Raw genomic sequence first — 14,159 nt, forward strand, 5'->3', positions numbered from 1 at the left:
AAATGCTCAAAACAGCCTGGGATGCACAATAAGGTACTCTTAAATGTTAGTGATTTTTAAAAAATGAATTTATTTGAAAGGCGGAGAGACACTCCCCAAGTGGCCACAACAGCCCAGACTGGACCAGGTCAAAACAAGGAGCCAGAAGCTTCTTCTGGGTTTCCCACGTGAGTGCAGGGGCCCGGGCACTTGGGCCATCCTCTTCAGGAGCTGGACTGAAAGTGCAGCAGCCAGGACTTGAACCAGTGCCGGCGTCGCAGGCAGCAGCTTAGCCTGCCATGCCACCATGCCGGCCCTAGCAATTTTTATTTCAACAAAACTGATTGTCAAGGCGGGCATTTGGCCTCCTGGTTAAAACACCCACATCCTGCCAGGTTCGAGTCTCGGCCCCACTCCCCACTCCAGCTTCCCGCTAACGTGCACCTGGGAGGCAGTGTGATGGCTGAAGTGGCTGGGTCCCTGCTACCGCCGGGAGACCCAGACTGGGTGCCCAGCTCCTGGCTCTGGCCTGGCCCAGCCTCAGATGCTGCAGGCATTGGCAAGCGAACCACTGGCGAGGAGCTCCCCTGTGTCTATCTCACCCCGCCTCTGTCTCTGAAGTAAATAATTAAAAAAAATTATTTAGGGACCAGCACTGTGGCGTTATAGGCTAAGCCCCCGCCTGAGGTGCCGGCATCCCGTATGGGTGCCGGTTTGAGTCCCGGCTGCTCCACTTCCAATCCAGCTCTGTGCTATGGCCTGGGATGGCAGTGGAGGATGGCCCAGGTCTTTGAGCCCCTGCACCCTCGTGGGAGACCTGGAGGAAGCTGCTGGCTCCTGGCTTTGGATCGGCGCAGCTCCGGCCACTGCGGCCATGTGGGGAGTGAGCCAGCGGATAGACTTCTCTCCCTGTCTCCCGCTGTCTGTGACTCTATCTCTCACATAAATAAATCTTTTAAAATAAAACTTATTTATTTAAAAGGCAGATTTACAGAGAGAGGGACAGATCTTTCAACCATTGGTTCACTCCCTAAATGACCACAAAGGCCAGGGCCAAGAGCTTCTTCTGGGTCTCCCGTGTGGGTACAGGGGCCCAAGCACTTGGGCCATCTTCCCCAGACACATTAGCAGGGAGCAGGATCGGAAGTGGAGCAGCCGGGACACGAACCAGGGCCCATGTGGGATGCCCAGCCCAAGCTGCCACGCCACAACAGCAGCCCCAATAAATACATTTTTAAAAGCTTTTTAAAAAAATGTTTATTTGAAAATCTGAGTTACATAGAGGGAGGAGAGGCAGAGGAGAGAGAGGTCTTCCATCCCCTGGTTCACTCCCCAGATGGCCGTAATGGCTGAGGCTGGGCCAGTCTGATGCCAGGAGCTTCTTTGAGGTCTCCCACAGGGTGCAGGGGCCCAAGGACTTGGGCCATCTTCTACTGCTTTCCTGGGCCATAGCTGGGAGCTGGATCAGAAGTGGAGCAGCTGGGACTCAAACCGGGGCCCATATGGGATGTGGGCACTGCAGGCGGCAGCTTTTTCCGCTGCAGCAAGCGCCAACCCCATTTAAAAAAAAATAAATCTTGTCTCAGAAAACTTTCATTGGTACAATGACAGGAATGGACATGGGCTCAATTTTCAATGAGAGAGAGAAAGATGGAGGGTGTGTACCATCCCCTGGTTCACTCCTCAAATGGCTGCAACGGCTGGAGTTGGACCATTCCGAGCCAGGAGCTTCTCACAGGTCTCCCACAAGGGTGCAGGGGCCCAAATACTTGGGCCATCTTCTACTGCTTTCCCCGGCCACAGCAGAGAGCTGGATCGAAGTGGAGCAGCCAGGACTTGAACCGGTACCCATATGGGATGTCGGCACTGCAGGCGGCGGCTTTACCCACTACACCACAGCACCGGTCCCTCAATAAATTCTTTAAAAGTTAAAAATGTCCACCTCCCAGCTGAAGTCCTAGACGCCCTCTTGGAGGCCACACGGGCCTGCTGCTGAGGGTGGTCCCGAGGGAAGGATCTGCAGGCTAGCTCAGCGCTAGGCCCCAGGAACTCGGGCGGCAGGGGTTGGCTGGGAGACAGACCCTCGGGTAAAGGCCTGCCAGCCCCAAGACACATCTGCCAGGGCTGGAGGGGAGGCAGCCGGAAAGGGGGCCCCCAGGACCCCCAGGCAGACACAGCCAGTGCCGTGCCCCCGTGTTCTCAGCCACCACGCCAACGGCTCCTCTGCAGGTCCTGGACTAACCCTGGCACCCGCAGGCCAGCGTGGGGGTGGCGGTAGGGAAGCCGCCCAATCCGTGGGGCTATGACGTATAATGGCCCCGGAATCACGAGTGGGGGTCCAGCAGGGGGCCCTGGAGTGAGACGGGGCAGCCGTGGGCCAGGAGAGCTCCGAGAAGCAAGTCTTTCCGGGCACCCCTTCCCTCCGGGACTGCAGGCTTCACCCCTGCTGCCCGCCAGGCCACAGCGAGGGATCAGGTGTGGGGACCCTGGGCAGAGGACCGACAGCGGAAACCGGTGGGGGCACAGACACTTTATTGAGTGGCAGCACAGGAGAGGTAGCTGACTCCGGACGGAGGCGGAGGTGCCAGTCATGCCAGGGCACTGAGGGCATCTGGCAGCCAGGGCTGTGCCCCCCGTCCTAGGGGGGTGGCACAAGCTCACTACGGTGGGAGCAGCAAGGAGCCGGCCGGAAGGGGTGGGCGGCCCCGGCCCTGGGATCCTGGGCAAGAAGCGGCAGGTGAACTTGGCACAGGGGCCTGGGGGCGGGGGGGCCGGGTACCCCGGGGGGGGAGGGGGAGAGTCACGTCTGTGGGGTGGAGTAGAGGCTGTGGTGGTGGCCGCCGGGTCCCGGCACCTGGGAGAAGAGCAGAGGAGTGGTCCTCGCCTGGCTGCCCCCGCACCAGCCTGGCTCTCGCCCGATGGCACCGTACCAGCTGCCAGAACCTAGGCTGCCCGACATGCTGCGGGCAGAGAAACAGGGTCAGTCCCGGGGCCGTGCCCAGCAGCGGGAGGGGCAGGGAGGCTCCCGACAGCGCTCCTGGGGCCCAGGCCTCCTGCACCTGCCCTGAGCACGGAGGGGAACAGAGGCTCTGGGTGGCCCCTGAAGCCATGAGGAGCCCGGGGCGCCGCGGGACTCCTACCTGGTGCTCTCGGCCTGGCTGTGTTCCCACGAGCAGCCCTCATCCTCACACTGCCCAGCCCGGTCGAAGAAGTAGGAACGGGAACCGAAGCCCTGCCCGTTGAGGATGCGGCTGGCGCTCTGCGGAGAGGGAGCCCCACTGAGGCTTCCTCCTGGGGGGCCCCCGCCTTGGCCCAGGATGCCCGGGGCCCCGCCCTCGCCGTTCGCCCCCCACATGGGGGAAGGGGCCCTCACCAGGTCCTGTGGGGGCCGGTGCACCCGGAAGAAGCCCACCAGCAGGGTGGTGGGCAGCAGCTCCCACACGAAGAGGATGAGGCCGAACACCAGGTAGCCCTTATTCCCCAGGTCGTTCACCAGGTCCGCCTGTGGGGGGCAGGGGCTGTGCCAGTCAGCGACCGAGCCAGAGGGGCGGCGGGACGGGGCCAGGGGTGCCGACTACCCACCTGGTCAGACACGTTGTACCAGTCGTAATCGAAGGCATCCAGCCGGCTCCGGGGGGCCAAGGCCAGGGCCGCCAGGTTGTAGCAGGCCCGGCTGGCATAAAGCAGGACCATGGCACCACCCATGGCAGCTGCCTGGCACACGCTGGTCCCCTGGCACGGGTGACGAGACTCTCAGGCGGAGGCAGCACCCGGCTTCCTGTGCCCCTGCTGCCCAGAGCCCCCAAGGGACACGCGGGCCTGAGCCGGCGGGGGCCTCACCTTTGCCTCCAGGTAGATGCTGGTGGAGGGGGCCCGCCGGGCGACCAGGCAGAGGCAGGCGGCCAGAGACAGGGCGCAGATGACGAAGAGGGAGTCGCTCACCAGCACGCGCACCAGCAGCAGCGCCCAGGGCTGGGCCCGGCGCCGGCGGGACAGCACGGCACACAGCACGTTCACCAGCAGGAAGAGGAGCGAGGCCCCCACGAAGGCCCCTCGGACGGCCAGCCTGCAGCCACGGCACAGTCAGCCCAGGCCGCCCCGCCTCCCCGGGGGACCCCCACTCAGAGCGCGCCGCCTGAAGCGCAGGTGGGGAAACTGAGGCCCACAGAGGTCGGAGGTGCCCGACGAGCACCAGGCGGGCGGTGAGAGACGCGGCTCTGGCCACCTCTGTGACCTTGAGCACACGGCCGCCCCTTGCCAACAGAGGTGACAGCCGCCTCCCAGCCCCCAGCCCACGCCCACGTGCGCGTTAAGGCTCTGGGTGAGCTCCAGCTGCTCCCATCACAGGCCACAGGGAGACAAACCCTCCCCTCGCAGTCCACGCCCCCACACTCCCTGGGCCGCCCTGGCCTACACCTGGGGGCCAGAGTCCACCAACGCCCAGTACTTACAAGCCGCGGCTCATCTCCGGCCGCCGCTTCGCCTTGGCCTTGAACACCACCTGCAGCAGAGACGCCGGTCAGCCCAGGGCCGCAGGGCGCGCCACCCCCACCCGCGCCGGCCCGTTACCTGCGCGAAGTAGAGGTTCATAAGCGTCAGGGTGAAGAACTGCAGGCAGACAGGGCAGCAGTAGAGCAGCCAGAAGGGCAGAGGCCCCAGCCGGTTGGCGCGGGGCGTGTCTCGGAAGTAGAAGGAGAAGAGCGTGGTTCGCAAGGCCGCCCAGAGCAGACAGAGCGCCAGGAACACCGTCTGGTAGCTGAGCCGCTTGTGCCCGTAGAGCAGCACCAGCCAGAGCTGGGCATAGACCGAGAAGAAGAGCAGGGCGTACAGGGTGGTGTAGGCGGCCGTCAGTCCCAGGGTCACCGCCGGCGGAAGCGCAGGCACCAGTCCCGCGGCCGGCACCAGGCCCGACAGGTTACTCTCCATGGCACGGAGGGGGCCTGAATCCAGGAGACAGGGGGCCGGGCGAATAAATACAGAGCCGCGGGTATTCGGGGGTGCAGGGCTCGGGAGTGGAGTGTGGCAGGCCCTTCCTCCTCAAGGAGAGACTCTCGCCCTTGACGGGCCTCTCACTCCATCTCTCTCCCCTCCAGGGCAGGCCGGGTCGGGGGTGTTCCCTCCCTCGGCAGGCCCCAGAGCCGGGGATGCGGGGTGCAGGGTGCAGGGGCGTCCCTGGCCTGGGTCTCTCTTGCCGTCCCGGTAGGAGGGGGAGAGCCGGCCGAGGCCCATCGGCTCCGGGCAGCGGCCGCTGCAGGGGGCGACCGAAGCCTCGCTCTCCCTCTCCCCAAGCTGGGGGGGAGGGGCTTTCGCCCCTAAAATTATCCAGATGGGGCCGGGGCCTCCGCCTGTGTCCTCCGGGTTCCGGACGCCGCCCCCTCCCACCGCGTCCACTCCCCAGCCGCGGGAGGCGGGAAGAGGCCGATGCCAAGTCCTCAGGCCGTGCGCGGCTCGGGGGAGCCGGCTCCGGTCGCCGGGACCCCGGGCTCGGGCACCCCGGCTCCCGCCGCTCCGCCCCCTCCTGCGCCTGCGCGGGCGCCGTGCGCTACGCCAGTTGCGCAGGGGCCGGCCCCAGCTCTGCGGCCCCGCGCCGCGCCCGGCGTAGACTCAGTGGAGAATCGGCGCGAGGTGCGCCGCCGGCGGGCGCCCCGGGTTACAAGAAGCGGCGGGCGGAGGAGAGGCGGGGGCCGCGCCGTACCTGGGGGGCGCCCGGCCGGGTTGCGCCCTGCGCCACCAGACCTGGCTTGTCTGTGGAGGGCCGCGAGCCCCTACACCTCTCGCCCCCATCCCCAAATCAGTGTTGCGCCGCCCGGCCGGAGGCGGCAACGGCGCCCCCTCACTCAGCCTCCGAGGGAAACTTCCGCCCGTAGCCAAGATGGCCTCCGGGCCCCGCCCCCGGCCCCCCACCCGCGGGACCCCGAAGCTGCCCCGCAGGGCCGCTGGCGCGCCCCTCGCCCTGGCCCGCGCGGCCCCCGCTCACCTGGCCGGCCGCCCGCGCGCCGCCTGCCAGACGCGGAGCCCCTCGAGGCCTACGGTTCGCCCTCACCGGGGCCCCTGTCCCTTCTCCCGCGCCCGGGCCCTCATCCTGCCGGGGAGGAGGTGCCCTGCCTTATCTCGAGTGATCCCGAGACGGCGCGAGGAGCAGGCCCTCCGGCGGGCCGCCCGAGGCCTCCACGCAGGGGAGGAGGAGGAGGAGGAGGAGGGAGCGGGACTTCCCGCCCGGGTCGCCCAGTGCGGGCGGAACAGTAACAATAGCAACGACAACTGCATCCGACCGCGGAGCTTCGCTGGCGGCTTTGCCAAGTCCTTTCACCTACAGTAATCACCACTGTTTACGAGTGTCTTGTACTTGGCTCCCGGGGAGAGGCGCCTCGCCGCCGTCGCCCCGACTCCGCAGTGGGGGGCCCCGAGGGGCTCGTCGGCGGAAGCGGGCCTCCGGGTCCCACGCGGGGACCCCAGGGGCTCCCTCACCTGCTCCCACACACGCCCAGGGCGTGAGTAAGTCAGGAGCGGAGCCTCGGGCGGCCCGGGGGGACCGAGGAGGAAGGCGGCGGCCCGGGCAGGTCGCGGGTGGAGGCGGCCCCGCCTCCGGGCCAACCCGGCTTCCACTTCGAGAGCTGATTGGGCCGGGCCGCTGACAGTTCCCGTTGCCCAGGCAACGAAGGCTGGGCGCCCTCGGTCCTGGAGGGAGGCGGCGGAGCCGGGTCGGGGGCCTCGGCCGGGCGCGGGGTGAGGCCTGTGCGGCGTCGCCCCCCGGCGGCTTGGGTCGGGCTGGGGCCTGGGTAAGGGCCCCGGGCTGCCCCTACAGCACCAGAACTCTATGCCGAGATTCGGGTGCCCCTGCCGGGCCAGGCCTAGAGAGAGAAGGGCCTGGGGAGACCCAGGGGGCCTCGGGGTGCCGGGGTGGAAGGGGGAGCCAGGCGCACCTGCCGCCGTCCCCGACAGCGACCGTCTGCCCCTCCTGTGTCCTGACGCCCTGCTGTCTTGTCCCACAGCCCAGAGCATGTTCCAGATCCCAGAGTTTGAGCCCAGTGAGCAGGAAGACTCCAGCTCTGCCGAGAGGGGCCTGGGCCCCAGCCCCACAGGGGACCGGCCCTCAGGCCCCCGGGGGGACGCCAGTCACCAGCAGCGGCAGCCGAGCCGCAGCAGCCACCATGGAGGTAGGTTCCGTCCCACTGCGGAGCGCCAGTGCCCCTTAACCGCCCCCCTGCCGCCCCAGCCCAGCAGTGGCTGCCCACATGCTGACCGCGACTCACTGAGGGCTTTGGGCAAGGCCCGGCCCCCTCTGAGCCAGTCTCCCCTTCTGTAACACTGACCGGTCGGTTACCACCATGGCAGGAGTGCTGGGCTGCCGAGCAGGTGTATGGAGGAAACACTGGGTTATCAATCCGGTATACCGTACATGGCCAGGAAAAAAGTCATTGTTATGGTGGGGCGGGGACAGTGCAGTGAGAGGTGGACAGTGACCCAGAAAGGGGAAGTGACTCGCCTAAGGTCACACTCCAGGAGGCTCTGCCCCGGGCTGCTCTGCTGGCCTGGGATGGGCCTTCTAGCTCCCGGGTGTGTTTTCCCTGGCCTCTGCTCACACCCAAGGGGAGGCTCGCCTAGCCCAGGTGAGTGGCGTGGCAGGCAGCAGGCCGGGGTGGGGGGCTAGACGAGAGCCCTGGGAGGCCAGGAGCACGGCTCAGGAGGCTCCTGGAGCGGCCCACGGAGATCCGGGAACAGCAGCCAGGCCGGTCACTCACCACTCGCCCGCCCGAGCTCGGCCGCCCTCTGTTCCTCTCCGCACGGCGTCCAGCTGGTGCTCACAGCCCCCACCTGGTCTCCACCCCCACCTGGCAGTCGCTCCCCATCAGCAGCGTCACCGCCCCCCCCCCCCCCCCGCAAAGGGGCAGGAACACAAAATGATGTACCCTGGAGGGAGAGCCCACGGGGCCTTGCTGCGAGGGAGAGGGAGGCCCCTAGGACGGCGGCGCCCAGGCACTGGGCCCGAGAGCGTGAAGCTGCCTTGACAGAGGTGGGCACGCAGGGCGGGGAGGGAGCACAGGGACCAGGGTTGGGCCCAGGTGGAGCCCCAGCACTGGAGGCCCCGGCCAAGCAGGGAGAGAGCAGCCGAGAAGGGAGGAGAAGGGCGTCTCCCGGCCCAGAGGAGGCCGGCAGGGTGTGAAGGCCCCAGAAGCAGCCAGATGGGGGGGCGGGGGGGGGCCGAGAATGGCCTGCAGGCGGTGATGGTGATAAGGAGCCTGGCTGGAGGGCTGCGGGAGGAGGGCAGACAGCAGACAGCCGGCCCAAAGCAACTGGTCGCCCATACCAGGTCCACACAGGTGCCTGGGCCCCTGCCCACCGCCCAGCACACTCAGCCTAGGAGGGGACAGGCCAGCGGGGAAGCCACTGGGCCAGGCTGTGGGGTGCAGGGTGGTTCCGCGCGAGCCCACGGCTGTGATCGCCTCGGGGTTCCCAGTTAGTAGGGAAAGTGCTAGCAGCTGTGGGCGTGGAGGCAGGGCCGGGTCACAAGCCTCTGTGCTTGTCGCGTTACCCGGCAGGCGTGTTACACGCCTGGGTGCTCCCAGGGCCCCGCAGAGGGCAGGCGCGAACACGAGGGCCCGGAAGGCCACGCCAAGGCCTCTGGAGTGCGTCTCAGTCAAGTCCAGCGGCAGGGCTAGCGAAGGTTTGGGTAGGCGGCCGGACAGGGCTGGTCGTAGGGCGGGGCGGGGCCTACCGTGGCCATAGGTTAACTCCTGTTTGTGTGCAGCCCCGTGAGCTGAGGGTGGTTTCCCCACTTTCCAGTGGCCGACAAAAATCCAAGCTACGGTATTTTGTAACACACGAAAATTACATGAAACTCAGATTTCGGAGTCCCGAAGGTGTCTGTGCACACGGCACGGTGCCTTCATTTACATGTTGTTTATGGCTTCCCTGAAGCCCAGACCACAAAAGCGAGTGACTGTCACCAAGATTACGTGGTCCACAAACCTACACCGGGAACAGGCGCTCGGTGCGGTGGTGAAGTCACTCTGGGACACCCGCAGCCTAGATCGGGGTGCCTGGGTGGAGTCCCAGCTGCTTGGTTCCTCATCCAGCTTCCGCCGGGGTGCACCCGGGATGGCTCAGTACGGGGCCCCTGCCACCCACCTGGGAGACCTGGATTGAATTCCTGGCTTCAGCCTGGCCCAGCGCCAGCTGTTGCAGGCTTTTGGGGAATGAGCCAGCCAGGGGAAGATCTGTCCCCCTTCTCAAATTAAGTGGAATAGGGGTGGATGTGGCGCCGTGGTGAAGCCGACCCCGGGGACACTGCGGCCCGTCAGAGGACCTGCGGAGTCCCGGCTCGGCCCCGGGGACACTGCACCCCGTCAGAGGACCTGCGGAGTCCCGGCTCGGCCCCGGGGACACTGCGCCCCGTCAGAGGACCTGCGGAGTCCTGGCTGCGCTCCAGGGAGGCGGCCGGGGGCGGCGCAGGTACGCGGGAGACCCAAGCTCACTGTGGGCTCCTGGGCTCTGCAGGCCCGGCCCTGGCTGTTGTAGGCATTTAGGGAGGGAACCAGCTGACGGAGGGTCTCTCCCTCTGTGTCTCTTTGCCTTTCAAATCAAATAAAAATAAATATTTTTAAAAGAGAAACTGAAAATAAATAATATAGTTTGTTTTGGTTAAAAAAAAAAAAAAGCCCTGAACTGTGTCCAGGAGCACCCACCCAGTAAGAGGGTGCTGGCTTGTGGGTGCCGTGAGGCGTGGGCGGCACTGAACTCCGATGTCGCTTCCTATACAAGCATGCCTGCCACAAAGTTTAATTGTAAACTAGGCACATGGCATTACTAACTAACCACGAAAAGGAAAATTATAATGCAAATTATAATACAATAAAAGTTGTCTAAAACCTAGGAATTGTTTCCAGACTTTCCTTTTTACTTTTTTAAAGATTTATTTGTTTTTTGTTTTTTGTTTTTTTCAGATTTTTTTTATTTTATTTTATTTTTGACAGGCAGAGTGGACAGTGAGAGAGAGAGACAGAGAAAGGTCTTCCTTTGCCGTTGGTTCACCCTCCAATTGCCGCCGCTGCAGCCGGCGCACCGCGCTGATCCGATGGCAGGAGCCAGGTGCTTCTCCTGGTCTCCCATGGGGTGCAGGGCCCAAGGACTTGGGCCATCCTCCACTGCACTCCCTGGCCACAGCAGAGAGCTGGCCTGGAAGAGGGGCAACCGGGACAGAATCCGGCGCCCCGACCGGGACTAGAACCCGGTGTGCCAGCGCCGCAAGGTGGAGGATTAGCCCAGTGAGCCGTGGCGCCGGCCTTAAAGATTTATTTGTATATTTGAAAGGCAGAGTTACAGAGAGAGAGAGAGGGAGAAAGAAAGAGAGATCTTCCATCCGCTGGTTCACTCCCCAGATGGCCGGTCAGGAGCCTGGAACGCCATCTGGGTCTCCCATGTGGGCGGAGGCCTAGGACTTGGGCCGTTTCCCACCAGGGTCCCGGTGCACTAGCAGGGAGCCAGATCAGACTCGAGCCCGGCTGGGATGCCGGCACCGCGGATGGTGGCTTACCCCACTGCGCCACAGCGCCGGCCCGCCTGGACCTTTCTGTGAGGCATGTGGGCCGAGGCTGGCCACAGACGACAGGAACTGCGGGTGAGCGAGGGCTGCCTGCTCTCTGGTCCTTTACAGCAGACACCCGCCGTCTTAGGGCATCGTGTTTCCTCTTTCAGATTTCTGATTGTGTGGGCGGGCGTTGTGGGACAGATGAGGCCACCTATCAGGACTCCCACATCCCATGCGAGCGCTAGTTCAAGTCCCGGCTGCTCCGCTTCCGGTCCAGCTCCCTGCTAATGCGCCTGGGAAGGCAGCAGAGGACGGCCCGAGTGCTCGGGCCCCTGCACCCACGTGGGAGACCTGGATGGAGCTCCTGGCCCCTGGCGTCAGCCTGGCTCAGCCCTGCCGTTGCAGGCATTCGGGGAGTGACCCAGTGAGTGGAGGATCCCTTTTTCCGAACTGCCGCCCATCCCCCCACCCCAGCCCTGCGTCTCTTTCTCTCTCTCTGACACTCTGCCTTCCAAATAAGTAAATAACCCTTTAAAATATTTATTATAATTTTCCTGAATTTGTATTTTGTGCAATTGTATTTGATAGCCAAAGAGACAGAAATAGATCAATCTTTCATCCACTGGTTCACTACCCAAATGCCCACAACAGCCTGGGCCTGGGCCAGCTCGGCAGAGGCCAGGCCCCCAGAAACTCACCCCGGTCTCCCTCACGGGGGCAGGCCCCAGAACTGGACGTGGGGTGCGAGGACCTAACCTCTGCCGGAGCTCAGAATTCAGTCTGCACCAGCGGGTGTCATTTGGACCACAGCCTGGCACTGGTGACAAGCTACTGCTGCCTAGGATCAGGGGCAGGCTGGGCTGGGCCGGGGCCCCCCGGGGCGGCCATGGAGCCTGAGGCCCAGAGCCCAGCTGGTGGGGTTTGGGCCCGGCCCTGCGGTCCAGTAGCTTTGTGACCCTGGCGAGTCACTCAGCCTCTCTGCCTGAATGTGATGGAGACGAAGGAGTTAACACACAGCCTTGCACCTGCCTGTGGTCACTCCTGGGCCGGGGCAGTGCTGAGCCTGAGCCCGCTCCCTGCTGTCTGCACGGCCTGCACCGGGCACTCAGGCCCTCTCCTGCCTCATCCGTATTTCTTTTTTAAATGTATTATTTATTTGAAAAGCGGAGCATTAGAAAGGTGGCCTCAATAGCCAGGGCTGGGCCAGGCTGAAGCCAGGAGCCAGGAGCGCCACTTGGGTCTCTCATGTGCCTGGCAGGGGCCCGGGGCGCCGGCCTCCCGTGTGTGCCTGGCAGGGGCCCGGGGCGCCTGGTCTCCCGTGTGTGCCTGGCAGGGGCCCGGGGTCTCCAGTGTGTGCGTGGCAGGGGCCCGGGCGCCGGTCTCCAGTGTGTGCGTGGCAGGGGCCCGGGCGCCGGCCTCCCGTGTGTGCCTGGCAGGGGCCCGGGGCGCCTGGTCTCCCGTGTGTGCGTGGCAGGGGCCCGGGGCGCCGGCCTCCCGTGTGTGCGTGGCAGGGGCCCGGGCGCCGGTCTCCAGTGTGTGCCTGGCAGGGGCCCGGGCGCCGGCCTCCCGTGTGTGCGTGGCAGGGGCCCGGGGCGCTGGGACCATCTTCTGCCGACTCCCAGGCCAGGATGGGGAGCCCAGGTGGAAACCGCCTCTGTGCCCCAGGCCACATCCCCGCTAGTGTTTAGTTTTGATTTTCACTTTATTTGAAAGACAAAGGAATCTTGGATGCACTGGCTCACTCCCGCGCAGGGCGGCCGCGGGCTCCCTGTTCCCGCGGTGGTCCTGGGAGACGGGGCTGCCCCACTGCCCAGAGGAGAGCAGGCCCTTCACTCGGCGCCCCCGACCCCTCGGAAGACGCCGTCGGGAACCGTGAGGGGACCCCGACCAGCGGCGGGGAGACCCTCTGGGTGGCTGCCTGGCGCCGTCGGGCAGGGTCCGGAAGCTGACCTCCAGGCTCCGCCCCAGCCCTGCCCCGGGCCTTCCCGGGGGCACACCTGGCTGGGAGCGCTGCCTTCTGCTTCCGGGAGTGGTTCTAGGTCTTTCTAAGCCTGGGGGAGGGGAGGGCTGGCGGAGCCGGCGGCAGACCCGGGCGCTCACCGAGCCCGTGCGTGCTGCGCCCGCTACCGAGCGGCTGAGGGCCAGGATTAGCGCCCCGTCCAGGGCACCCCAAGGTGCCCACCTCCTGGGGCGATCGGGTGAAGAACCCGAAGTGCCCCGGCGCCCGCACGCGCACCCAGCTCGGCGCGGCCTCTCCCTCTGCAGGGCTCGGGACGGGGTGCTCCGGGGCACCAGAGGCCCCGCCGAAGGCGCGCTCGTCGCCGAACCCACTCCCGCTGTGCCGGACGCTATGCGGCGCACGGTGCAAGCTCATTTCGTGCACGAGGCCTCGCTCGCTATCGGGCCTCGGTGAGGACTGGGGGGACTCCTGAGAACTGAACCGTCCCCGTCCGCGGAGGGGACCGGGCGTGCGGCCGGCGTTGGTGAGACCCACGCCGCCGCGCCCCAAACCCCTCTCCGCAGGCGCCGGAGCTATGGAAACCCGGAGCCGCCACAGCTCGTACCCTGCGGACGCGGACGACAGCGAAGGGGCCGAGGAGGAGCCCAGCCCCTTTCGGGGCCGCTCGCGCTCGGCGCCCCCCAACCTCTGGGCTGCACAGCGCTACGGCCGCGAGCTCCGAAGGATGAGCGACGAGTTCGAGGGCTCCGTCAAGGTGAGCGCGAGCCTAAGAGAAGCGGCAGCTCCAGGCTGCCTCCCAGCAGCTGGCCCCTTCCGGAGTCCCAGGGCATGCCGGGACCTGTAGTCCGGACCAACGCTCTCTGGAGCGCGGGGCATGCTGGTATCTGTATTTCTGGCCAGCCCCTTCCGGGTGCCTAGGTTCTTTAGCTCCGGCTTCGGAGCCGCCACTTTCACTTTGAATTGCGGTCTCGTCTTATAGATGCTAGTTCTCCGGCTCTTAACGGATTCTAGGCGGCACTTCCAGTGCGATACGGCCGGTTCGGCCAGTTCCCATTCCCAAGGTCCCAGCATCCTGTGCCTCCCGGACCGCTCAGTACGGGGCATGCTGGGAACTGTGGTCTTTATTGTTCTCCCGGGGATTCCGGAAGTGAGAGGACCCTGACCGGAACCGCCGGGGAAAGGCGACTCATTTAACCCTTTCCTCTTCCCATCCCAAAGGGACTGCCTCGCCCGAAGAGCGCGGGCACAGCGATGCAGATGAGGGAAAGCTCCAGCTGGACGCGCGTCATCCAGTCTTGGTGGGATCGCAATTTGGGGAAAGGAGGTTCCGCCCCTTCCCAGTGACCTTCGGCCCCACAGTCCCGAAACCCAGTCCGCTGCCGTCGGCGGCGGCGGCCATCTCGGGTGTGGGCGGAAGTCCCGCAGTCTGGACGCCCGAGCCCCTTCCGGTGCGTGCCGCAGCCGTCGGAGTCCCGGCGTTCCTCCGGAAGTGGCCCTGCGGCCCCGCCCGGCGCAGGTGGCGAGCCGGGGCTAACGGCTGCTCCGCCGGAACCTTCCCCCGCGGGGCGGCGCGGCCGACGCGCGCGCCCCAGGGCGCCAATAAAGCCAGCCTCTGTGCCGCCGAGTGTCCTCTGTCCGTCGTTTGGGGCCCCGAGGCCCAGGGTCGCGCCGTCACGGAGGCTGGGCGAGGGG

The 14,159-nt window shown here is 65.7% G+C and overlaps 2 protein-coding genes across 9 annotated transcripts; one reads left to right on the forward strand and one right to left on the reverse strand.

The window, feature by feature from the left end:
• Positions 1–50: 50 nt before the first annotated feature.
• Positions 51–7,440, reverse strand: GPR137 (G protein-coupled receptor 137). 8 transcript variants are annotated; one of them, XM_070069022.1, is made up of 8 exons: positions 7,293–7,440; positions 4,549–4,919; positions 4,431–4,480; positions 3,820–4,045; positions 3,562–3,711; positions 3,353–3,481; positions 3,120–3,238; positions 51–2,833 (listed from the first exon to the last, which is right to left on the reverse strand). In XM_070069022.1, the coding sequence occupies exons 2-8, from the start codon at positions 4,903–4,905 to the stop codon at positions 2,179–2,181; spliced, it is 1,686 nt and encodes a 561-aa protein (XP_069925123.1). In that variant the 5' UTR covers positions 4,906–4,919; positions 7,293–7,440; the 3' UTR covers positions 51–2,178. The 8 variants fall into 8 exon arrangements, with proteins under 8 accessions (XP_069925123.1, XP_051689063.2, XP_051689065.2 ...); XM_051833103.2 differs by lacking the exon at positions 7,293–7,440 and adding an exon at positions 6,448–6,573; XM_051833105.2 differs by lacking the exon at positions 7,293–7,440 and adding an exon at positions 5,957–6,095 and having other exon boundaries at positions 4,549–4,773.
• BAD (BCL2 associated agonist of cell death) lies at positions 6,980–14,086 on the forward strand. The gene is made up of 3 exons (XM_070069124.1): positions 6,980–7,136; positions 13,031–13,221; positions 13,686–14,086. Exons 1-3 carry the CDS (start codon positions 6,980–6,982, stop codon positions 13,809–13,811), a joined length of 474 nt encoding a protein of 157 aa, XP_069925225.1. The 3' UTR covers positions 13,812–14,086.
• The last annotated feature ends 73 nt before the right edge of the window (positions 14,087–14,159 follow it).

This window comes from Oryctolagus cuniculus, chromosome 1 (genome assembly GCF_964237555.1).
Source record: "Oryctolagus cuniculus chromosome 1, mOryCun1.1, whole genome shotgun sequence".
NCBI classification, from domain to species: Eukaryota; Metazoa; Chordata; class Mammalia; order Lagomorpha; family Leporidae; genus Oryctolagus; species Oryctolagus cuniculus.